The sequence below is a fragment of the Aulonocara stuartgranti genome (assembly GCF_965226115.1).
Source record: "Aulonocara stuartgranti genome assembly, chromosome: 12".
Lineage (NCBI taxonomy): Eukaryota > Metazoa > Chordata > Actinopteri > Cichliformes > Cichlidae > Aulonocara > Aulonocara stuartgranti.
Window position 1 is genome coordinate 3,064,210 of NC_138948.1, and position 26,925 is coordinate 3,091,134.

General features: G+C 40.3%; 1 protein-coding gene across 9 annotated transcripts in view; it reads right to left on the reverse strand.

Moving 5' to 3' along the window:
* Positions 1–14,893, reverse strand: part of slc4a4a (solute carrier family 4 member 4a) — a 64,976-nt gene extending 50,083 nt beyond the window's left edge. For 5 of the 9 annotated variants that reach the window (XM_082555012.1, XM_082555009.1, XM_082555010.1 and 2 more), the window contains exons 1-2: positions 8,478–9,218; positions 110–283 (exon numbers count right to left, since the gene is read on the reverse strand). In XM_082555012.1, the coding sequence (XP_082411138.1) occupies positions 110–283; positions 8,478–8,685 (382 nt within the window). In that variant the 5' untranslated portion in view covers positions 8,686–9,218. Of the gene's footprint in view, positions 1–109; positions 284–8,477; positions 9,219–14,042; positions 14,132–14,292; positions 14,412–14,560; positions 14,614–14,638 lie in introns of those variants that run through there. The other 4 variants (XM_082555013.1, XM_082555015.1, XM_082555014.1 and 1 more) reach the window with 4 other exon arrangements.
* Between the last annotated feature and the right edge of the window lie 12,032 nt (positions 14,894–26,925).

Here is a 26,925-nt window from a genome sequence, read left to right on the forward strand (position 1 = left end):
CAGGTCACGCAGAGTCACAGAAGCGTTTTTCTCTGGAAAAGAGAGCAGCCTTCAGCAAAGACAGACGTGAACTCTAATCAGGCCTGACACCGAGTCCATCAGAACTTACTGAGAGGTTTGAGGATGCTGTTGCTGGCCTCGTCGTTGTTTTCTGTCTCCGACTTGTCAAAGACATTCTCCATCAACTTCTCCTTTCTGTCCTTGTGGCCGGTTTTCCGGCGGTGACGCCTCCGACGTCGATAGCTCTTGGGCACGTGCACGCCGATGTAAATGGTGTGGTGACCTGTAAATAAAGCAGAAAGGAAGATGAACTCTGACACGCAACATCCTGACAAATTCACATTCCATGATACCGCAAAGACAAACGTCCGAGCTTTCCAGAAATGACAACAAGGCCAGAATATCTATGAAGGCTTGTGCGCTCATAGTCACCCTGTGAATACAGCCCTCAGCTCAACACGTTATAATCATTTAAATGAGGAAAATAGTTACATTGTTATAAAGCATTAAAATAAACCAGATGCACTGTCTGCACTACATACACAGATGTTAAAGCAGTGCTTTTCAAACACCTCATTTCAGGAGCTGATAAAAGTTAAAGCATCCCACCATTTTTATTGGTTAGTGAAAACCAGTTATTCAATTTTAGGTTTTTATTTTTGTAATTCAGGTGGGGTTCGGTGGCTTTCCTGAGGGGATTTGTTCGCTTCATGTCAGCTGTTATTTAACAATGCTCAGTTTTAGTTTTATATATTGACATTTATAGTCATCTTTTTCATTTATATTATATGTCGGGGGCATATTTCTCAGAAGTGCAGAGTAGATCTTAGAATACAAACAAGATTTAAAGGTAGGACTTTGAAGTTCATACAATTTTTATGCAATGTTGAGATAAATAAAGCAAATATTGGCACCCAAAAGTGCTGAAGTTCAGGACACATAGCCTAACAGTGGAGCAGATGTGCCTCTGACCTTTAGATAATACAATTTTAAACTATCAAACATCACTGACAGAAAACTTATTAACCATAATTCTTCATCTCTGATCAACTTCTTATATATTTTCCTGTTTCCTAAACACTATTAAACCCGATGCTTTTGTCCCCATGACAGAACGGAGAAAACCGACTCATAGTGTGTTAAAATATTGACATTTCTTTTATTCAATCATCTTCCGGAAGAGAGAGACCCCTGCACAGCTCAAACGCCAGTTGCAAGAGCTCTCTAACATTAGAATCATAAACTGTGCTTCATATAGGTGTGATTTTGGTACTTTACACATCACACAGTCTCAAACATTGCTTATATGGCAAGTTCCTCATTTCAGTGTCTTATCTATTAATATGGCTGTGCACTAAAACTTCCTGTTTTTCAGTCTGGCTGAGCACTTAGTTTGGGAGTCAAAAGCGGCCTTGCTCTACAAGCCTTTATTAAAGTACATAAAACAATATAATGAGCAGATACACATTAAAAATATTTCTCTTATCCCTAACAACACACCATAGCATTTTAGCATTCTAGCATTTTTCCCAAGCCTGGTTTTTAATCACTACAATAAGAACGACGAGGAACGAGGAACCTGTGGACTCGATCGGATCTTGACCACTTCTCACCTCAGTTCAAGCTTTCTCACATGGATCAGAGCAGAGCGATGGCACCAGAGCAGCGTAACAGTGGCAGCAGTATGCCATCAAGTCACACTCTGCAGTGAAGCCACCACCGACTGCATGGCTACATCCCTCGTATACAGGCTGACAAGCAGACCATACTGCATGCTAATAACATATTATTTGCATGGATGTGAGGTTCATGCCAGCAGGCTTCACTGTACATCCACACGTGTGCAGAATAAGGCGAGAAACTTTTACATAAGTTACTAAACTTAAACTTATTACTAATGCGGGTATGTGAGAATTGAAGCCACACGTACCTGAGTGTTACATTGTCAGTTAAATGGTCATAAAATTAGTTTATTAATTTTGAATCTGATCCTGACACACTTTCTTTCATAGCATCAAACATCGGAAGTGCCCCTGAAGCTACTTTAGTGATAACAGAATAATAATTTAGTTCTGCACGCTTCATTTCTTGCAGTTTCAACAGATTAGTTGGTGTTTAACGCCACTAATACTTAGCAAATAATCATGAACGCCAGTTTACCAAAACTTTACAAAAAACTTTTTGTTTTTCATTTCAGATGTTTATTCTTTGTAGTAAATTAGTAAAAATGTGAATAATAAGAATAATTCTCATCATCTTCTCTCATACCTGCAAACCTTTAACTTAAGCTAATACAATCTGTTTTATATAATCTATTATTTTCACCAATAAACCCAATAAAAGCAACATCACAGAGCAAACATCAAACGGGCTCCAGGAACAAAAAGCTCTGTGCGATCGGTGTCAAATGTCTCCTTTGGAGCAGGTCGGGCGAAGCTGAGCCAAGCACTGCACATGACCCAACCAGGAAGTGGCTGAACCCCTCAGCACAACAAACAATGACCTCTTAGAAGCACAACAGTGTTCATTATTCACCCGTACCACAACGCCTTGTGTTTTATTTTTAGGGATTCATCTAAATTCAGTGACACCAACAGTTCACAACACCGAGCTGATGCAGGGACGGAGAAAGTCAACAACTGTGAAGGCTTCTGTAAACCAAGGGGACTATTTTAGGTGGTCGGGCGTTGTGCTCCTCTGTCTGTGATCATTTATTACATTTTTCAGATGACGTCCAAACAGAGTGAAGAGCAAATATTACACTGAGCCAGGGGCTGATCTACAGCTGCCCCCCAACGTTTACCTCCGTCACTTTTAGGAGAGCTTGAGCTCTTTCCTTGGCCCGTCGGGTCGGCTGGATGTGGTTTGTTTAAAACTCTTCTTTTTTTTGTCATCTAAAATGACAGAAATATGCTTCAACACATCTCTGGTCTTCTGTTTTGTTCTCAGAACTAAACTCTGGCTTCCTCCCACAGTCCAAAACATGCAGTTGGTGGGGACAGGTTAATTGGTAACTAAATTACCCACAGGTGTGAATGTGAATGCGAATGGTTGTCTGTCTCTATGCGAGCCCTGCGGCACACTGGCAACCTGTCAAGGGTGAACCTGGCTCTCGCCCTAATGCAGCTGGGATAGGCTCCAGCAGCCTCGTGACCCTGACAAGCATAAGTGGAAGAGAATGGATGGTTGGTTAAAATTCCACACGGAGTGTTGTTATATTAATATTTAAAAACGTCAATGCTGGGTATCTCAAAAACTTGATGTGCTTAATCAGACCACATATCTGAAGTCAGTGTGGGAGGTGGTGAATAAAAAGCATGACAGAAATAAAAACGGAGACAGAGGAAGACAAAACTGGAGACCGAGCCACCATCACCCACACCTGACCTCCTGCCCTCTGTGCTTTTGGTTCAGCAAAGATGGCACAACTCCCATGTTTACATGATAACATGCAAACACAAGATTAATCTACAACTCTGGGATCCTGTGCCAAGGAGGGGAAACATCCAAACAGAATTCATGTACTCTAAGAAACGAGCCTTCAGCTAAATGTAAACTCTCGTGACACCCTAAAGTTTTGCCCACCCTAAGGTTTTGTGCGTGGTGCTTGGGGTCTTTGAAAGCAGAACTATTAAATACAGGAAGTACAGGTTGAGAAATGAGAAAGCCTGCTATATGATGGAGGGACGACTGGTGTCATTTACTTTAAATATAGTTTTTACTTCCTTGGATTCTTGTGTTATGCATTTAGTTAGTTGTTAGATTTAATTACTGCTAAACTAAAGTAACTATTAAACTGGTGGTTTGGTTGATACCTCTTTGTATCTTGTTTATCTTGTTTGAACAGCAGCAGTGGGGAGGAAGACCATCATTTTAAAATTAGTAGACTTTTAAGAGAATCATGTTCAAGGAGGGACAGCCATCGACTACGACTGGTCGGAGGAAAGAGAACTGAGACAAGAGGGACACAGAGAGACAGGGACCAACACAAACTACAGGAGAGTGAAGACAAAGGTTAATGGCATCCCTGCAGTAATGGCACATAAATGCATCAGGAGTGAAAAGAGGGAGTAGAGAAGAATTCAGTGCATCATGGGAAATCTTCCAGCAGCCTTGGTTACACTAACACGTTTAAGTTACTGTAGCAGCAGATCATTATTGATCTGTTCCTTAGTTTCAGACGGGCAAAAACAGCTGTTACTTCTTTCCAGTCTTCTGGAGATTTTTTTTCCAGCTTTTGCATCCTTTGTGCACAAAATCAGCCCTTCCCCTGCCTCCTTACAGTTCATGTCCATCCATCAATTCTCTTCTTTATCAGTATCAGGGGCTGGAGCCTCGCAGAGGTACCACAGGGTGAGAGGTGGGGTACACTCTAGACAGGGTGCAAATCCGAGGCAGAGCTAACAATGGTTCAAATCTATTTTTAATTATTGATCTGTTATTTATTTATGTTTTTATGCTTGTTTCTCTTATGGAACATGTACAAAAGAAAGGAGAGGAGATGCCAGCATCTGAACAGGAACTCACTTAGCTGCCCGAGTCTGCGTCTCTCCAGCCTAACGTAGCAGGATAAGACCTGCTGTGGGGGAAACCCTGCGATGGAGTCAAAGTCATCAAACTTTTTAAATCTCTTTTTAATCGGTGCATGTATTTTGGGCTGGTGACCACTGAAAATTGTTAAAATGAAATAACTGCCCAGGGGTGCAGGGATGATGCTGGGTGGCAAGACTTGCTTCTAGGTGAATTTCTGTGCCGGCATGCTGGTAGTTGTATAGCAGAGCAAGGTAGCTCAGTTTAACATAACACAGGTGGCATAGGAGAAGATAGCTTGAACCCTGACGCAGTCGTAAACAAGCTTTAAATTCAGGTGAGCTTCCATCTTCAGTGTCAAATTAAAATGTAGTGGAAACACAGCCTACCTGGATACATCAAGTGCAATAGGTACAAGGGAAACTAAAACACATTTCAAACACCTGTGTTTGATGAGCAACTTCAAAGTGTCAATAAATGACAGTTATGTAATTAAACAATTGGATCAATGGTGGATTTGGAGACTAATGTGGAGATTTTCCTGTTGCTGTGACTCAACATGACAGAAAAGCTGAGACACAGATGGCTGAACAGTAGCTAAAAGAGACAGACGGCGCTAATAAAGAACACAGAGCCATTACAGCTGAGAGACGAGCGATAAAAACGAGACGCTTGCATAGGCCGAAGCAGAACAAGAAAGGAGGCGGCTGAATGAGAGGACAGCAATGAAGGCGAAGGAATAAAAAAATAGTCAAGTCAAGGAGCTGGAAGGGAAGATTTGCAGGGAGCCAGAGCGGCTTTGTGAAACAACTTCCTGTTCTTTTTTGGAGGGTGGAAGAAGAACTTCTTTTGGGGTCGCCCATGAGCACAAAGTGAATGAAATCTTGTGTTTGCCAGGAGGTTTGTTTAGCTCGCCAGATTTCTGAGGAGAGGCAAGGCTACAGCCAGTTTCCCCAGTAACAGCACTGCTGGGACATTGCCAGACCAGTGGTGGGGGGAGTGGCAGCACACCACACAGCACTGACAGCATACTAATACTCCAGCCTTTAAACGTGTTGTTGATTGTTGGGCTTCTTTGTCAGAAAGAATACAGATTTGGTTTTGCTGACTCAGCAGCAGGAGAGACTATATGTCCGGCTGTATGTCCGTTTGGCTCCTCTGAGAGAGCAGCACAGAGGGGGAAAACAAAACGTAGCCATCAGATCCGAGACTGACGTGTAAACTCCAGCACTGATTTCACAGTAACAAATACGCATCTTTAAAGTAGATTATTCTGTTGTTTATTCTGGGTCTTGGTTGTTTGAGCTCCTCACCTTAATGAGCCAGGTTTCTTCTCATTGGATGCCACTCACAGACAGAAGGTTTGAATAGCAGGTGGGCGGAGCTTCTGTCCCCAAAGAGTACAATAAGTGGGATATGTAGAAACTGACCTTTTGGATCTCAAAAATGACTTGTTCATGCAGTCAGGTCCATAAATGTTTGGACAATCGCTCGATGTATTTCGATGCCATGACAGGCCGTCGGTCACTCCTTCATTTAATCACTGCTGAAGCTGTTTTTCATTTTTCTTTCACTATTTTGTTTCACTCCTAATTTCACTTCGCTTTAATAACATTGCTCCCAATTCCAGCTTCAAGTGAAAAGTCTTCTGTGTGTATTGATAATATACATAAAACTCATGAGATTATTATTATCATTACAGGGCTCTACACTAACTTTTTGCCATGGGCGCACCGGTGCGCCTAACTTGTTAGCATCGCTTAACACCGCAGTTTTACATGTGCACATTTTTTGGGAGGAAGTTGCAGTCCATACAGACAATATTCATTTCTAAATTATTAACTAACAAACTTGTGCTTAAAGTGCTTTGTCAATATTGTAGAAAATGTTAAACATAATCATCATCTCGGCTCCTCTGACGGCCTGTTTGCTGTTGCATGCTGCTGACAGGCAGTGGGGAGAGGGGACACTTGGGCATTTATTGCAGCATATAATGTGTTTTCTGGATACACTGGTGTTTTTTCAGCATTCAGAGGTTGATGGCACCGTGTCAGAGCTGGCTAAAAATATTCTGAATATTGCAGAAAATATTCTGCAATATTCTGTAATTTTGCATAAAAGCTATTTTATTTTAAGTTTAAATTTCTTCAGTATTGAACAACAGAAATGAGGCTTTTTTTGTCCGAGGTCATTTAAGTGAAAAAAAATAAAATAAAATAAAAAGCGGCCGACAGCGCTGTAAACAACAGTAGACTGGTGGGTAATAAGAGAATGAATAATGCAGAAAACAGAGATTGGAGACGAGAAACTGTTCTTGAAGTACAGAGAGAGAGAGAGAGAGAGCTGTGCATGAAGTGTGATTTTTATCGTGGTGGAAGCAAAGCAGCAAAAGTCAGAGGGAATTCATGACGACATTGATCACATGTGAAGCGCAGTTTGCTGCTTCTTTTGCTGCTGGCTCGGTGAATTTTGGTTGGAGAGAGACAAAACCTGCAAAAAGACGTAAACACAGAGCGGACCCGACGCATCAGAATCGCTGAGCTCCGATGGCGTGTCCGTCTACGGGCCGTCGGGTGAGAAAGCCGAGAAAGACAAAGTTGATTCTGATGCGTCGGGTCTGTGTTTACGTCTTTGTGTGGAGTCCGTGTACCTGCTCTCATTTACTGTTTGGTTGTTGTTGAAATAGTTTTGTGAGCTTTAATCTGAGAATCTGGCGTTTCTGACAAAACACAGTTATATTTAAAAGTCGATTCAGGATTTAATGAATCGATATCGCTTTATTCAAACTACTCACCTCCCTCTATCCACGCTGCACTTTCAACTGGACCACGGACAATCACAGAGGTCCCGCCCCTGACTATCTCTGATTGGTTTAGTCCACGATAGGGGCATAATGTGTGTCTGTTGTTGACCACACGGAGAATTGCAGAGATTTTTTTTTGTTTTTTGTTACCCGAACAGTTGGTCGCACTGGTGCAACCAAATATTTTTTTTAGTCGCACCACTGAAAAATTTGGTCTCATTTGCGACCAAATTGGTCGCACTCTAGAGCCCTGCATCATCATTATTATTATTATTATTATTATTATTATTATTATTATTATAATGTTGACAGCTTTCATTATTGAACAGGTTTATAGTTTTTTAACCACGGGTTAGGTGGCTCTTACATTCCTTGACTCCAGGTGTATTTGTCAGTGTTGGGAAGATTGGTCTTCCTTTGTGCAGCTAGTTCATGGCATGAACTTAAATTACGTAAATATACCCCAATGTCTCATTAGTGGCCCTGGGCAACACAAAACAATAGCAAGGTGGATCGCATGCCATACTTTGAAGTTCCTCGATTTAAAGTATTTAAGATTTACTTCATTTCGAATTTAAAATCAGCTTTCATGTATAAAAAATTTTTCAGTTCGTCTGTTACAGACACAATCTAAAATGTAACAAAAACAAAAGGCCTTGGCTGCCTGTAATCCTAAATGAGCGCAGAGAGCAGAATGCAGCTCATTCTAAAGTTTTAAAGCTGTTAACTGGCGCATGTTAAAGACGGCAATGCTGAAAGGTTTTCCTGTTCCTGTCCGCTGTCCTGTAGGTCAGGATTAGTGAGGTAAACACAGCGTCACGCGCTCTGTGGTCCACATCTTTCTCCTGCCAGCTCGCTGAATAGCTGAGCATCAGGTTGTACATGCAGGAAGTAGAAACTGGCAGTTTTGAAAAGGCTAAACGACCTCCCTGTGTTTTGGGACTTCTTAAAAAGAATTATATACATATATATATAAAATTCTGTTTTCTTGGTTAACTATTGTTTCTAGGCAAATTGGGATTGTTTTTTACTTCAGAACCTGAGGAACCTCTCAGAAGTTTTAAAAACTGGGAAAAATCTATTTTATTTCTCTTTTTTTTAGGCAGCTACATAGAAGAACTAAAGAGCAACAGGTAAAACTTACCTTCTACTTCCTCTTCATCACAAAGGTGCTTGAGTAAGGATGCCCCGCGGTCCAGCACCGCCTCATCCTCCATCCTGTAGTAGTAAAAAAGGAAGAAAGACTGTTCACACTTTTCCTCCAGCGACAGCGTGGAGCCATAGCGCTTGGGCTCGTTCACTTGCAGTAAGTTCGGACTGGGGTTCAGTCTGGTGCTGCTGGTGGCGCTCATCTCCACCCATCAAAGGCTCCAGAGTTACAGCGCCTTGAGATGTAATTTTCAGCAAGCAAACTATCCTAACTTAGAGAACACGCGTCGTCCTTCCGGAGGACAAAGTGTGCAGTCGGTAAGTGTGGTGTAATGGATTTAATCTAGAAGAGGGGGGTGAGGGGAGGACAGGAAGTCCTCTAATTGAGTACGATGTCCAGAGTGTCCGCGCTGGACATGCGCGAAAAAATGTCCGACTGACCGAGACTTAAACCCGGTAAAATCCGGATGTGACTTTGGCTTCACTTGACTTTGATTAGAAATAGAATCAAGGTGAAAAACCATCAAAGGGAGCGTCAATAAATGTTGTGTCTAATCAGTTACACGCCCCCACATTACAAAGCCTCTCCATCTGTTTGGTAATGCCTGCCAGCCCCCCCTCCATCACCCTCCACCCAAGAAACAAGTGGGCCATCACATGTCTGTATACTCATCCTCCCTTACAGGATTACACCAGCTTTACTTAAGTGACATCACACTCACACAAGCCCGTAAGAGGCTGGCGTACCGGCGCCTCCGCCACTCTCCAAGAACCTCACAAACGTAACGTTACCTCAAATGGGCCGAACTGTTTCCCAACAAACATTGACAATAAAAAAGGATTCAAATGTCTCTACAGGCTGACTTGCCTTGAAGGTAACAACAGGTTTTGCCTTCTAGATTTTATACTGATCTTTACAGTATGTACTGCCAGTTATGCAAGACGAGCAACAGCAGAAATAAAAACTTTGCTGTCTTTAAGCTCAAATCTCTGTTTTTTGGGGGGTTTTTTTTACACACACACAAAAACATTCACAGTTATAAGTTCCAGATCTTCCTCATAATTCACAAGCGTCCTCACACCCTCGTTTGTCCTACAGTGTGCTTTTCTTCCTGGTAAAAACTTTGATGTCGTTTGTTTTAATCAAAAGATTTCTGAGTATTTTTTTTCCAGGACAATTCTTTTGTGTGCATGTCGTTCTGTCTGTTAACACGACCGATCGAAGACTTTTGAACTGATAAAATTAAGTAGGGGTGCAGAATTCGGTCGTTTTAACGATTATTAAAATTCTATTAAAATTCGCTTTTCATCACTAAGATCTTCAAGGTTCACTTAATGATTTTTTCAGTTGAAAAGTGACAGAAAGCCTGTGCCAAACATCAGGTGCAGGGGCCAGAATTGGCCCACCAAAGACTCCAACCTGGGCCACTGAGCGGCTTAGGAAAACATGAAGGAGGACATGAATTTTAAACCTGTATTTTCAAGTTTTACAGTTTTTCTTGATGGTGACTCCCCGTCCAATACCAAAGCAAAAAAGTTGGATAACAATTAAATACCAGAAAGTGCACTGCCTACTATAGAACTGTCAGTTCACTGTAAAAATCATGTAAAAATTAAATATTCTGTCAATTAATAAAAAGTTTCTGGATGCCCCGCCCTTAACCTGCTTCAGGTGGAGGCCACTTCCTGTTATAACTGGCCTTTTCTTTGCCGTTGTTTGTGCTGCTCAAAAGGGAAAGTCTCTGTGGGAGCTTTCTGTCTAACATTGGACAGACTGTGTGACACATCTTGTTGTGATTGTTGGGAATTGGTGCCTTTGCATGATAAACAGGATGGAAACAGATGATAAAAGCATGACATAATGCTTTCCTTAAACACAAATCTTTCCTCATCAGTTCAGTCAGATTCTGAATCTTTTTAAGCCCTTAAAAAGCTTCAAGTTCAAACAAAACATCTGCTGCTGCTGTGAAAACAACACCAGTCGTTTTAGAGGTTTTAATGCAGACACAGACTGTTTCATGTGTTTTGCAAAGAAACAGTCCAATTTTTTCCAATCTGTCTGCAGAATTTAAAAGCCTCCTAACTGTTACCTGCAAAGCAATAAAATATTGAATTCATTTAACATCCGTTTCTTCCACTAATTAATTGATTATAAAGAAAAAAGAAAATGTCTGAAATCTCTTCTTGCAGCTTTTCAAATAGGATTTCTTGCCTTTTCTGCACATCAACGAAATGTTGTCTTCCGTTGTCGAAAGGTCAGAGTGACATTTGAAAAGATTATGAGGCGTTCTTTGAGAAATCTATTTCTACTCAGTTTCTAACCAAAAGAACAAACACGCTAAAAGATGAGAAAACACTAACAAGCTAATTTTCTTTAAGTTAGCAGCATTGTTTCAGCGGGGCATACTTTCAGATCGAACGTTTAAGGTGTTGTAAACAGGCGTACATAAAACAGGCGCTCTGTAGACGTCATTTTGAGCTATTGGAAATGAAAGCACTTTTTTCTGTAACAGTAATCTTAAAAAATGATCAGCAGAGCCTCAGGTAACGGACGTTGAAGCCCCCAAGACAGGAAATATATTAATGATCTACATTTGGTTATTCTGTGTATTTAGGCAATATCAGATAAATAACAACAGCACCTTTAAGGACGTTTTCAACATTTTGAGGGGTTTAGGTCACAGAAGGTTTGACAGTTTGGGGATGAGAGGGCTCAGAGGGTAAAGGTCAGCTACAGAACTGTCAGGAGACTCATTAATGTGTTGTGCTGTGTAATTATCATGCATATAAAATAACATGTTTACTTTTTCTCTTGTTAGGCAAAGTTATAAAGCCAGGGCAGGAAGAAGTGTGTGTTTGCAACAATCCACCAAATGATCTGAGTTACAGAGTCTCTTATCCAGGATTTGGTGATATTACCTAATATTCAGATAAAGGCTGTGTGATGGGCTCCTTCGCCCCGCCATCCTTTTCTGCCTGTCTGTGTGTCTCGCCACAGGTATTGCAGAGAAGTTGTTATTTGTTCTCAATCAATACGCCAGCACACCTGGGCGCAGTGCACCTGTGCCTCACAGCAGCCCTCAGACTTCAGTTCCTATGGTGCCCTCTTCCCTGAGACACTGCTTCAGCGTTTGCTTGCTCCTGACTGCACTAACTACACATGCACACTGGTTGATTTAACTTCCTATATTTCTTTAATTTAGCATAAACTGTTTCTTAATTGGTGCCCTTTGCCATGCCCATGCAGCCTGGTTTGTGGTTTTACCGGTTAAAGAACAAACTGGAGTTTTGATGTGCCTGAGTCAACTTCTTAAGAGCTTTAAAATAACACTAAGTTTCAGTCACAGCTAAAGCTGTGGTTTTGTATCTCTGCACTTCACTGGTTTTCCTGCTAATGCTGCCGTTCCCACTTCCTTCATTGCCACCTATGGAACAACCAAGGACATAACATGCAAAACTCCATTCGGCCTCGGCTGACCGCCCACACATGCCTGCACTAAATTTAACATAAGAGAAGAAGAAACGACCTCGTGTTATAAAAAACTAAAAACTCTGTCTTGTATCTGCTTCTACCCTAACTCTAGAGTTTTAAGAGGTAAAGGTTTAATAGATATCTGGCTTCATATTTTGTGTGCATGATATGAAACCAAAACCTTTGAGCCTCACCTTTTAGTACTGGGTTAAACATAATCTGACAGATTTAAAGTGCATAATGAAAAACAAGCAATCCAAACATTCACTGATTCCTCTGCTGAAAGGATGTGTTGTTTTTTTTCTGTACAGTCTTAACTTTTCAGACTTTTCCAAGTTGACTTAAAGACCAGTCTCATGTCATGTGATCTCATGAGTTCATAAAGGTACATTCTTTGCATCTTCTGTCATATGCTTTGCTATTTAGAAACACGAGTCTTATTGTATTTAACAAGTGAGTGACTTATAGTTCATAATGAACTCATTTAAACCAAAAGTGACAGGCAGAGTCTGATTCCAGTCAAGTTTATAGTAAGAAATCATCTTTGTAAAAAGAATGTGTGGCGGCTTATGAGACCAAAAGGGGGAAAAACAATATTACCAAAAAGTGCAGAAGACGATACACTTCGTCCACCTTTACATAACTTTTATTGGGCAGCACTTCAACAGATGTTCCTTCTTTCATACAACAAAAGTTCAGGACTTGACCTTGAACCTGATCTGCTCCGAGTCTGCTGCTAACATAGAAAGCTTTCCATTACCTTTGCTTTTAATGGAAGTTCTGCTAAAATAATGCTATGCTAGCTCTCCAGTTAGAACAAATGGAGAATAAATGCACCTAAAATGCAAATCACATGAACCCTTATGCAAGTTTCATTAATCAATAATTGACACTTTGCATATGTTAAAGATTAGTAACTAAACCTTGAAACAACCCTATTAAAACTGTACAAGCAATCAGAACCTAGAGGGCTGTAACTTTGCACTTACATTGGTGCAATCTGTCCCTTCACAGATAACTTATCAGTCTCTCTGTCTTCACTACAACCTGCATGTAGCGTGCACTCTCTGTCTGTGTCTCCAAACCATGGAAACATCAAACAGCCTAAAGGCATCCACGTTGTGTTGTGGCTGACGGCATCTGCTCACGTGAGAAATGAAAAAATGCATGCAGGTCATGTATCGAGTATCTCTGACCTCTGGTCAGATTTGTAAAGGAAAATCTCCCTACAACACCTAACAACACCTAACAACAACTAGGGCGAAGTAAAAGTCATCACTCTGAAAGCCAAAAGGGTGGTTGTGCAGTAAAAGGATAGTTTTTTGGCAGCTATCACACCTGAAGATTCAAGTGTGGTGTCTAAATAAACGCAGGTGCTGATGGATGTTGAAATTATGGCTCCAATCTTTGTGATGGAACAAACAAAAGATATTCAGACACTTTTTGTGATTCATTTTTGATCAGATTGATTAACTGTAATAAGCTTTGCTTTTATCGTCTCTGTGTTCTTCTTTCTTCTTTGTGTTCTTTATTGGGTTTCTAATTGCAACCTTGAAAAACCCCATCATAAAGCCGCACCAAGATCTGGGTTTCTACAGTTATTTCAAAAACCTTCCAAATGTTTTTAAAATACAAAGATAGATCAATATATCCAATATATTCTGTGATTAATATTTATCAGAGAAATATAGGCGGTGTGTTTAAAGTAGCTTCACCATCCAAACAATTGCACGTTAGGTGACAGAATCCATGTGTGTCAGAGCTTACACTTTCACATCTTTAAACCTAAACTGACCTTAAAGGGCTGGGCCTTTGTTAATGGACGACTGTCCTGCCTCGACATGTGATATTTATTATGGGAGCTACGCTCAAATTGACTGACAGGTTTCTTATTTTAAATGAATCTGAAAGGCAGAGACTAAAAGAACAAATTAAACGCCTGTTTTTACGCTTTTACTTTTTAAATCAAAACATCGTAATTGCTCACAAGTATCAGCAGCTTTTTTTCACACACGTGTGTTCGAATCAATCTTAATATATAAAATGTCTTAACTATGCTGTGAAAAAGCGTCTGACGGGATCACTTACTTCTTGGTGCCACTCATCTCTTCAGCGTGCGATAAATCTCCCTGCTGAGTAGAGCGGATCAGAGGAGCGAGCGGCTGCTGATGTTTGACCTGACAAAGTAACACAGAGAGGTGATTTCCCTGCTTTCACGGACAAGTCTTACACACAGGAATCACAACAATGTGCTACATGTGCTGCTGCCGCTGTAAAAGTTTAGCAAAGGTTAGACTTAAAATCACAACGCAGGAAAAATGCAACATATGGTGCTGACATTCACACCGAAAGATCAAACAAGCGGACTTCATTAACTTTGCACTTGTGTGCAGACCCTTTGGCTCCCAGAAAACACCATCAAATCAAGTTGAACGAGCAAACGGCCTGACCAAAACAACAGCTGCGCATTTTACGCGCAGCCCACTCTTGAGTATTGTGATAATTTACCAAGTTGAGCATATAAAGTCACAAAAAGCAAGAAAAAGTCTACCGGCTCCTGAAGACACCTGCAGAAAAATGAAAAGAAAACAAAGCTGATTTCGTACCAAGGCGTCTTTTTACGCATGTACACGAGGCCGGAACACGTTCCGCTGTCTAAAGTGAAACTGGAGCTGCGGACTTACCTCTGTGTTATTGATCTTTGGCTTTGTGTCTTTGGTTCTTATTGTCCCTCCTTCGCTGGCATGCAGATAAGAGGTACTGCTCCCACTTCTTAGAGTAAGTTTGAATGTGGCATTGTGACAGCAGCTGCGCTCAGCGTGCAGCCTCTATCTCCTGGACCATCCTTCCTTCAACGCCACTCCTCCGGTGGGAGGTCAAACTGCCCCTCCGCTGCACCGTCCTGTTTTTCCCCCAGCTTTGTTTTTGCTCCAGCTGAACCATTGCGCGGTTTGACCGCGCGGGCACGATGTTGGAACGCACGCGGATATTCGCAGTAAAGTCTGTCCGAACTAAAATCACGCACAAAAAGAGCGACATTGGATTTAAATCATTCAATTAGATACTCCGAAATTAGTAAATACTTCAAAATCTGGTAATCTGTACTTTCTGAAATCACGTTTAACTTATTACTATTGGACATACTTTTGGCTCACATAACAATCTGTGGATGCTTTCATCAGGCACTTGCAGAGGGGGGTAGCAGAGCACCTGCCCCTTTCCTGATGGGTGCCCCAAGTTTTTTTTTTTTTTTTTAGGGTTTGCACAGAGTGGATAGTCAAACAAACTGGATCCTCATAAATGCATTCTTTTATATTTATTTATTTATTTTGTCCTTATTACTTTATTATTATAGCACTAGGAATAAATCCTATGGGAAGGATTCTGGATCAGCAACATCATGCAAACTTTTGACCATAGTACGTACAGTATATACTATAAAATGTCACTGTATGTGCATGTGTCTGTGCGTGTTTTATGTGTATAGATTTTTTAAAGTTATTACTCAAGTATAAAAACAATTGTAAACGCAATATTTTATAACATTTCTATCATTACTTTATTATGGATTAAGTGCAAGGTTGTTAACTGTGGATAATGAAATCACTTTAGCTTTGACCCCCCCCCCCCCCCCCCCCCCCCCCCCCGCCCCTTCAAACATCTCTGCACGGCCCTGGCTTTCATTAGATGCCGGTAATGTTCAGCATAGCTGCAGCTTCTAAAGAGGACACCTGCTGAAGCTGCTTAGTTCTGCAGCTATAGAGCGCCATCTGTTGGAAGAAATATTGCAAGATTGGCTGAGTCGACCTTCTTACTTGGCTGTAATATCAGCATTATCATCACCAGACGCTTTTCTTTGCAAGCTCCTTTGACTAAATGGAAAGTAAGTTTCATGCCATGGCTGAAAAAAAAGGGTTTTTGTTATTTTTGCTGAAGGTTCTTTTTTACCTGAGTCTTCCTCACACTATGAAATTATTAATTATAGCTTACCCTGTTATAAAAATAATAGTTGTTTGTGGTGTCTTGGTTTGAGCCACTGTTAAAGTCTAAAGCCTAAAGTCTCCCATTCTAAATCAAAACTCTTATCTTATCATCTGCTGTGGTTCAGAAAACTGTTCACTAAGGTCTTTTCTTGGTTTGCAACCCACGTAACAGTTAAATACACCAAATACTTGCAATGTTAAAGTAAGACAATAGCTCGAGTGACTCAAACTGTCACTGTCCTACATCAGCAACATAGCCCAGCAGGTCAGTCTGCTCAGGAATAGCTTGAGGGTCAAGTCTTGACCCATCTTTGCCAGATCCCAAAGGAGCATCTGTGGGATGTGGCAGCACAGACCAAATCCAAGGTGGGCCACGCTGCAAAACCACAGTATCCAAAACATGTGCTGTCAACCACCTGGTCCCAGCAGCACTGATAAAACTGAGGTCTCCTGTCCTTGAGATGACAGGCGACAGCTGGTTTGAAGCGATAAGGCAGACATTGAGTGTGGACTCAGTGTATCCTTGAACATTTAGCTTTGCATCCCTCCCAAATTCTTTTGGACTAAAGAATCATTGATAACCAAAATGGTTTCCAGAGACAATAAAGCTACTGAGAGCAGGAAATCCATCAGCACCAAGTTTCAATTGTGCACATTTAAGAAAAGAAAGGCAGAACAAACTGGTTAATGTTTCCAGACTATTTATGCAGAATCTGGTGGCCAGCCATGGGGTAAAAGGAGTTTTATTAACATTCCACACAGACCTGACTTTCCAGGAAAAGGTGAATATTTAATTTGGAAATAGAGAAACAATTGTCATCACCTTTGCCAGTTTTTGTCGGTGTAAAAACAAAACTAGGGACAAGTTGAAATTGTTAACTAAGGCAGACATAAGGTGTGGATTCAGTCCTTGAACATTTAGCTTTGTATCCCTCTGAGTAAAACTTTCAAAATACACAACTCGAAATCTCTAATTATTAAGTCAAATTGTGATGTTAGCCCGAATATAGATTTTTTTGGCAAAAAAAACATGTTTTCAGTGGCACAAACAAACTTCCATACTAAACAGGAATTTTAATATAAGTGTTGAATGTTTCTGCCTCAGCCAGGTCATTTCTATACAAATGAGTCTGCAGGTATTAGGCTTCTAACATTTAACATTTTCTCTATTTCATTTCCGTTATCCATAAACGGCAGCAGATTCTGACAGCATAAACTTCCACAGGTAATAATCATTTACTTGCGATTCAACATATTTATAACTTTTTTGTTTTGTTTTTTGAAAATATTTCCTCAGAATTAAGCAGCGATTCAAACAATTCTGCCTTAATAAACTCATGTTTATATCAAACTGTTATCAGCTTAAACTTTCACGCTATCCAGGTTTTAACACCAATACTGTAAGTTTTTGTAAATGTATCTTATGTGGAAATTATTTTAACGAACACTCGGGAATAAAAGCATCATTCAGACAATCAGCAGATCAACAGATTGTAGCATTAAGCCAAAAGCATTAAAGCATCTTGTTTAATTGTTATCAGCATGATCTGTATAACACTAATATCAAATGAGGTGTATTAAGTCTCCAGATAATAACGTATGTGTGTGTTAGCTCACACCAGTAGCTCCTGTGTTTCCCATTTGTTTTACTGGCTGTGTGATAAAAATATTTATAGGAAATGATTTATGATGGACGACCAAGCAAACATCCACTTATGCAAATTTAATTCAAATTTTGCATGTACACAGTGAAGACTTCACTATTCAGAGCAGAGTGCACACCACTGTTTATGGCACACTTACGGAGAAACTGTAGGAAAGTTTATGGAAAGTAGCTTCTAATGCCATGAGGTTATTATTGAAGTGACCTGTGTGTCTCCCTCCATCCATCAACACTTGTGAGAATGAGATGAATGTGGGCTCAACAAGTATGACGTCTTATATCTGTCTCCACTGTGGACACTGGTCCAGGTGCCTCTTAACGTGGCTTTTGTATTGTTTTATGAGACTGTTTGTTTTTCTGGACCATGATTCTGAAGTAAAGCTTGGTTGAGACTATTTACTAAATTAAACTCAGGGCCAAACACACTGTGAGGGTTCATGATCACTGGTGAATCCAATTAGCTCTGATGTCTAATGTGTTTGTAGCTTTGTGTTTCTGCCTGTCCCAAAGTCCAGGGTGCTTGTAGCTCTGCTTTCATCTCCACCAACTCCAGTTTTGCTAACCTTTTTAGTAATTGGATGTACGCTTCAGTGGAATCAGTGGGTTTACTTGCCCTTGTTTGATAAAGAAACATTTTACTTTCAGCTGCTGGTTCAGGTTTCATTAGACAGAATAGAATGAGTCATCAAATCAAAGGAATGAATTCAAAGGGTCCAAGAAGCTGCACAGAGCTGCAGAAAACACTTACTAGCCTATTTTTAATATGCTTCAATGAAATGCTGAAAGTTTATTTCAAATTATTTGCGTATCAGTTGCCACATTGTTATTTGAATAAGGTAGGGTGGGCTATTCTTTCAGGTAGTTCAATAGAAATTGTAATGCAAAGCTGCAATAAGATATTCTAGGTGTTTAAATGTTCTTGCGCTGAAAAAGTCCATCCATCCATCTTCTGCTGCTTATCTAGGGCAGAAGTCTAAACAAAGAAGTTGGGACTTCACTCTCCCCAGCCACCTTCTACCTTTGGCATTCCCAAACCAGCTGTGGGACATGATCTCTCTGTAGGTCTCTCACAGACCACCAATCTAAATGCACTTGTGCTCAAATACAATGTTTTTCTTTATGAGCAAACTGTTGTTTAGCACAAAAGTCCAACAAACCAAGACCACTTGATCAAGCCTTCTTTGCCAGTCACACTCCACAGGTCACACTGTCATTGCTCACATGAGTGCTGAAGTCCTCGAGCAGGACAGTAGAGTCCCAAGCAGAGATGCCTTCAAGCATGCTGCCCATGCACAAGTCATGGAAAGTGCTGTTTAGAGTCAGAGTCACACGTGTGCACCATTTCTCAAAGGCATAGAAACATTGTCAATGGTCGTAGGGAAGATGTGTCATCGTGCTTGTATTGTCCTTTTTCCCCACTTTACTGGGAATCCTTAACTGCTTTCTGGAAACTTAAACTTGGTTGCTGTATAACCTGTGATTGTTCTCAGAGCTCGTATTTGTCACCTTTAGCCTCTTTACCTATATGCAAAAACAAGAGAATAATATTTAACTTTGAAATTCACTTTAACCTTTCAGGTTCATCTGACACAATCATCAATACATTTTGGAGTGTTGCTAAATCAAAACTAGGACAGGGATTTCTGCTGCCATGGGGAATTTTGGTGTCTGAACATCCAAAGCAATGGGAAAAGAGGAAAGAAAGTACATCTTTGTTACATTATAAACCTTTACATCTCAGGACACAATAACAAAATCATCTGTTTCCCACCAGGTTCTAAAATTATTGAGATGCCAGATGCTGCTAATCAAATACACTTATTAACTGACCTTCAGCAGTGTTGCTGTCCATCACTAATGGGTGTAAGGATATGTCTAAATAATTTGAAGTCCAGCACATGGTGAGGAAGGTTATTCAAAAGTGGAAAATATTCAAGACCGTTCCCAGTATTCCCATTAATGGAAATCCCAGGAACTTCACCCCAAGGTCAGACTCTGCAAGTGCAAAAAAGCAAAAAGACTCTACAGACCTCAGTTAGCGTGCAAATTTTAAAGGTCATGACATTACAATTACAAAAAGCCCAAACAAGTGTGTTTTGTTTGGAAGGGTTGCCGGGAGAAACCGAACATGGCAGCACAGCTTATTTTTAGTCAACGTTGCATCTGAACGATGTCATGTTGACAGAGAAGTCCAAAGTGGAGACGTTTGGCCGTAACGCACAGCACCAGATCTGGAGAAAATCAAACACCTCACACTGTCGGCACGGAGGTGGGAGTGAGGAGTTGAGCTCTGGCAGTCATTAAGTGCAAGGCAAGGCAAGGCAAGTTTATTTGTATAGCACAATTCAACAACAAGGTGATTCAAAGTGCTTTACAGAGACATTAGAAACAAGAACAAATAAAAAGCATGATTTAAAATTGAATAAAACAAGCAAATAAACTAACTAACTAATTAACAAACAAACAACAGTATATAAAATCAAAACAGATAAAATCAGTAGTTAAATGTAAGTTTTGAAATTTAAGCTTAAAGTGTGGATTTGGTGCTTTATTCAAATGCAGCTGAGAACAGGTGAGTCTTCAACCTGGATTTAAATAAACTGAGTGTTTCAGCTGATCTGAGGCTTTCTGGGAGTTTGTTCCAGATATAAGGAGCATAAAAGCTGAATGCAGCTTCTCCGTGTCTGGTTCTGACTCTGGGAACTGATAAAAGACCGGATCCAGATGACCTGAGGGATCTGGATGGTTCATACTGGGTCAGGAGGTCATTGATGTATTTTGGTACTAAACCATTCAGAGCTTTATAGGCCAGCATCAGAACTTTAAAGTCTATCCTCTGACGGACAGGTAGCCAGTGTAAAGACCTCAGAGCTGGACTGATGTGGTCCACTTTTTTGGTCTTAGTGAGGACTCGAGCAGCAGAGTTCTGAATGAGCTGTAGTTGTCTGACTGATTTTTTAGGTAGACCTGTAAAGATGCTGTTACAGTAATCAAGCCTACTAAAGATGAATGCATGGACTAGTTTTTCCAGGTCCTGTTGAGACATCAGATCTTTTATCCTTGATATATTCTTGAGGTGATAGTAAGCTGACTTTGTTATTGTCTTAATGTGTTTTTCTAAGTTTAGGTCTGCATCCATCACTACACCCACATTTCTCGCCTGGTTTGTGGTTTTTAGATGTATAGATTGAAGTTCTCTGGTGACCTGTAATCGTTTTTCTTTGGCACCAAAGACTATTACCTCAGTTTTGTTTTTGTTTAGCTGGAGAAAATTGTGGCACAACCAGTCATTGATTTCCTCAATGCATTTACCAAGAGCCTGTACAGGGCCTCGGTCTCCTGGTGACATTGTGATATATATTTGTGTGTCATCTGCATAGCTGTGATAGTTTATTTTGTTGTTGTTTATAATCTGTGCCAGTGGGAGCATGTAGATGTTAAACAGAAGGGGTCCCAAGATGGAACCTTGGGGAACTCCACATGTGATACTTGTCTGCTCAGATGTGAAGTTACCTATTGATACAAAGTATTTCCTGTTTTCTACGTATGTTTTGAACCAGTTTAGTACAGTTCCTGAAAGACTTGTCCAGTTCTCCAGTCGTTTGAGTAATATGTTGTGGTCAACTGTATCAAATGCTGCACTGAGATCCAGTAAAACTAGGACTGACATTTTTCCACTGTCTGTGTTCAGACATATGTCATTAAACACTTTGGTCAGAGCGGTTTCAGTGCTGTGGTTCTGTCTAAAACCTGACTGGAAGGCATCGTAGCAATTATTCTGTTTTAAGAAGTAACTGAGCTGTTGAGAAACTGCTTTTTCAATGATCTTACTTAAAAGCGGGAGATTTGAGATCGGCCTGTAGTTGTTCATTTGTGTCTTGTCAAGATTGTCCTTTTTCAGTATAGGTTTGATTACAGCAGTTTTTAGTGATTCTGGAAACACACCTGATAATAAAGAAAAGTTGACGATCTGTAACAGGTCTGACTCTAAAGTCTTTGAGACCTTTTTGAAAAAACTTGTTGGCAGGACATCTAAACAGCAGGAGGAGGAGTTCAGTTGACCTAAGATGTCCTCCAGGTCTTTGCTGTTAATAGGTTGAAACTGTTTCATGGTGTTTAAACAGTTTTTTGGTGGACACAGTACATATCCTGGATCTGCTGTTGATGTACCAATTGCTTGTCTAATTTTTTGGATTTTTTTCAGTGAAGAATTTGGCAAAGTCATTGCAGGCCATGGTCGAATGAAGTTCAGCTGCCACTGACACAGGAGGGTTTGTTAGCCTGTCAACTGTAGAAAATAAGACCCGAGCATTATGGCTGTTTTTAGTGATGATGTCAGAGAAGTAGGACCTTCTTGCACTCCTCAGTTGTAAATTATAATTGTGAAGTTTCTCTTTATAGATGTCATAATGAACCTGGAGGTTTGTTTTTCTCCATCTGCGCTCAGCTTTCCTACACCCTCTTTTTTCATTTTTCACCAGTGTGGAGTTTCTCCATGGAGACTTTTTCCTTCCAGAGATAACCTTCACCTTAATGAGAGCAATAGTGTCCATTACATTTAACATGTTAGCATTGAAGCTATTGACGAGCTCATTGACTGACCCTCTGGGCAGGGCAGGTGTTAATGGGAAGACCTGGTTAAAAATTGCACTACTGTCTTCAGTTATACACCGTTTTGTGATCACTGTTGTTGATATATTTGTGTGGGCTGAGATTTTACTTTCAAAGAAAACACAGTAATGATCAGACAGGCCCACATCAGACACAGTAACCTTTGAAATGCTCAGGCCTTTGGAGATCAGTAGGTCAAGAGTGACCTACTGTGCACCGTGAAGTCCTCTGCATAACAAAGCATGTTAGAGTCAAATGTCAAGCCTTCTGTCTCACAGTGAAGGTTTGACCCAAACTGGGTCACACAACAAGTTAATGATCCCAAGCACAGCAGCAAATGTCCAACAGAATAGCTGAAAAATGAAGAAAGTTGCTGCAACGGCCCCAATCAAAGTCCAGACTGTAACCGACTGAAGTGCTAAGAGAGCTGAACTGAAGCAAACTTCAAATTCCTCCACAGCAATGTGAAAGACTGATCAAGTCACGCAGGAAACAACTATTTCAAGTTTGTGCTGCTAAAGAGTTTCTACAAGCGACTGAATCCAGGGGTCGTCTATGATTTTCACCTGCTGCTTCTGCAGTTTGTCTTGAACAAATGTTGAATCTGCTCAGGACGAGATGTTTGTTTATTTGACCAATCAAATTAATCAAAGATCTCTGTGGATTGTTTTTGTGGCTGATTATGCTTAATTATTGTTTTTAATGTAAAAGAAAATTGTTTTGCCACTCTAGTGTTACTTTTTGACATCTGATCTGAGTCATCCCTCTCATACATGAATCTGTCAAAAGAGCCAATTTTAGCTTTCTTTATTATTTTTTACACAAATCATGATTATTGAAACCATGCAAAAGCAATAATTGTGCATGCTTTGTGTTTCAGTGAACTGACTCTTTACTTTCTAATTTTCTGAAGAATTTTCAAGACAAACATCAGTTTGTAGAAGAATGTGAGTCAATGATACAAGAGTCTGATGTTTTCACTGAAGCTACTTAAATTTTCCAGAAGTTAAAATTTGTTCACAAAACATTGTTTTATGTTTTTATTCACAACACAAAATATTGTTAAGGCTAACATTCATACAGCATATCTCAGACAAGTTGGTATGAGAAGGGCTTTCTCCCTCATGATTGTGTGTATGATGCAGAACAGCTGCTGTTTTACACATTTACAACCACACACGTGTCAGCGTTTCGATGTTTTTCCCTCATGGACGACGAGTTTCATCCAGAGGAAGAAAAAAAAAGCAAAGTGGAGGGAGACGAGAAGCCATAATAACATGAATGTCGTGGATGTCTCTGTTTCATGATCCTCCAGCTTCAGCTCACTTTACATTTCATAAACACAAAGCCTATTAAGTATTTGACTTGATTTTCCCTTTAAAGAAGACTTTGAGGGGTACTTGCTGGGCTTTATGGATGCTTTGTAGTTTGAAGGTGTTAGGCAACCATGCTGCTGTTTTGATCCATGTTGTCTTTAACTTTCTGCCAGCTCCTGCCTTTGATGTGAAATCCTTCCAGGAAATCTAGTCCCCCTCCTTCTTTGACGTCTAATCCTTCTGTGACGTCAAAATGATAAAAAACAAAAGCAGAAGCTATTTATTTCCCATCATAATTGTATAATATTTCTTAGAATACAAAGGTTCTATGTGACGATGTATGTCATTTTAAATAAAAGGAAAAAACCTCCAGTTATTTTCTGAGGGCACTGGCTTGAGTTTATCCAACATTATTATCCCATTTTGACTTGAATCAAAGTGATGAGGGTTTACTTCTGTGATTAATCTGCTTTTTTTCAACCCATGAACCATTTTATGCTGAATTGTTGAGATTTTGTGCTTCAACGTGTTTTCCTCACTTTCACCCTGAAGCATATCTGGGTGAGATTCTGTTAAACACGTTATTGTCTTATTGTATTCCTTATTTGCATGTGTGTTTGCTTTGAGCTATACAAAAAGTGACTGACTTCAAGAACATTTACGCTGATGTTTTCAGAGTAAAGTGCATACAAGCCTGGGACTGAACTGCCAAAGCATCTGCCTCTGCCACCTCCTGCAGATGGATGCATGTAACTCACTGGGGCTGAGCCCAGTCAGGCCTCATGGCTTAGCCTCTGAGCCCCATCCTTCAGGCCTGGCTCCAGGCTGAGGTCAGTGTTGCAGATCCGGGAAAGGTTCTTGGTGTCCTCTTCACTTAGTCTGATCCCTAAAGGAGGACCAATTTGCTTTGCCCCTAACAACATATTTCTTGAGATCACATGAGCATAAATCCCTCCGGGGCAGTAAGGTGATGATTCACACTAGTGATGTGTCGGTCGCGAACGAAATGGCTCTTAGAGCCGACTCTTTGAAGTGAACGACGCGAGCCGGCTCCTTATTGGGAGCCGTGGGTTTTGTTTTTTTTCTTTCTCTCACCCTCTCTCGCACTTTTTTCCCGCTTCACTCTGCACGCGAGCCTTGTGCTTTACACTGGGCAGGGGGGCGGTAGTTACACTCTCAGTAGCACAGGAACAGAGCGGGAGGAAGAGACAGAAAGAAAGCCAGGGACAACAACGCCACATTAGAAAGGTATAGTAATCATCCACAACTACTTTCAGTTTTGGATGATAAAGGATTCAGAAAGTTTATTCATGCAGGCCCATATGACAGAGAATATGCATCTTCTTTTTGTTTTCATATTTTAACTTATATTTAATTGTGTTGTGGTTTGCAGTGTTTTGTGTTGTTTCACTTTAAATTTGTTTAAAAGGAAAAAGCTGAAAATTTAAATATTTAAAAGTTGAAATGTAAATAGTTGGTTTTTGTATTATATGATTTATTTATTACATTTTATGTGGAGTGAATAAATAAAAGTATATTTACGGTGGCCCCTAGAGACAAAGCACGTAAAAACTTCAAAACACTAGAGGTGCTAGAGGCAGTGTTGAGCTTTAGTGGCTACACAAGCCAGCAAGTGCCAACGACCGGATTTGATGTGTGGTAGTAACAGGTAAATGAACCTTTTTTATTATTATTATTTGAATATATATGAGTGCTTGTGTATAAATACACAAACAATACACATATGCTTTCAATTGTGTAATTTAAGTGATCTAGGTAGCTGTTTTGGAAGTTCAGTTCATGCTAGGAATGTGTTTTGGAGTTTGTACGTGCTTTGTCTCTAGGGGCCACCACATATATTTATATATGAACATATATACATAAAACCACTTCTTTCTTTTTTTTACATTAGTAATTCCTTTTGTGCATAATTTTATATTATTGTTAATAATAAATTAATTAAAGCAACAAAACAGACGTAATGCTCCTCCTGAACACCTGCAATGTGAGACCCTAGTTGGAGAGGCCCAGACCCAGTACAGACCCGGAGCAGACTCAGGATACACCCAGGGTCAGACCTCTTCATTGTTTTGGAAGCATCCCAAGCACCAAATTATTTTTTGTTTGGGGGTGGGCAACCTTCTGGATTGGCTGGGAGGAATGGATGTGGATGACTAAAAAAACAAGAGTATTAACCAAAGATTAGGTCCAAACATTCCCAGTTTATCTTTTAATTTGTTTTATTTCAGCTTATCAATCTCAAAAAGGACACTGAAACAAACACACACTGAGCATCATCTCTTCATTCAGACAAAATCTCTTCACATACTTTCTGTTAGAGTTAGAGTTAGAGAGATGGCACAGTCTGAAAAAACAGCCAACTAGCAGACGACAGCAACAAGTTCTGTAAACATCAATAACCCCTGAAATAAAGCAGGGGGGCAGAAATGCACAGCTGAGGGGGAAAGGAAATGGAGATGGATTAGGAGCAGACTGAGGACATAAACAAATATGACAAGACTGGAGAGCAGGATTAATGTGTGTAGTGATGGTGGATAAGAAAACTTTGAGTTATTGAAGAATTCCGTGCGAGTAAGCATCTGGAATTTCCTTAAACTACGTCACAGGACAGTCTATGTGATGTTTGATGGAGTTATAATAAGGTCATGAATACATATTGTTCTGGTTGGATTTAACGTAAATGCACAGTGTTTATAACATTTTGTCAGCAAAGAGGTGAAAAAGCCTTGATGTGCACCAGAACTGGTGGGCAGATGTTCTCGTGCAGCTGTCTGTGAGGGCAGAAAAGCTTTGGGAGGATCCTGCTCACCAAACTGAACTGACCCCACAAACACAGACTAAACCCTGTATTTCAAATAATAGTAGTTTTAACTGCCTTTTAACATAAAAAAAAAAAAACACCTTTCGATGTCAAATATTTCTGATACCTAGATGAACTGTTTAGATCACCAACAGAGCCTTGGCCAGGGGTCTCAAACATTCAATTCAATTCAATTCAGTTTTATTTACACAGCACCAAATCCCAACAACAGTCGCCTTAAGGCGCTTTATATTGTAAGGTAGACCCTACAATCATACATACAGAGAAAAAAACAAAATCATATGACCCCCTATGAGCAGCACTTTGGTGACAGTGGGAAGGAAAAACTCCCTTTTAACAGGAAGAAACCTCTGGCAGCACCAGGCTCAGGGAGGGGCGGGGCCATCTGCTGTGATTGGTTGGGGTGAGAGAAGGAAGACAGGATAAAGACATGCTGTGGAAGAGAGACAGAGGTTAATAACAGATATGATTCAATGCAGAGAGGTCTGTTAACACATAGTGAGTGAGAAAGGTGACTGGAAAGGAAAAACTCAATGCATCATGGGAATCCCCCCGG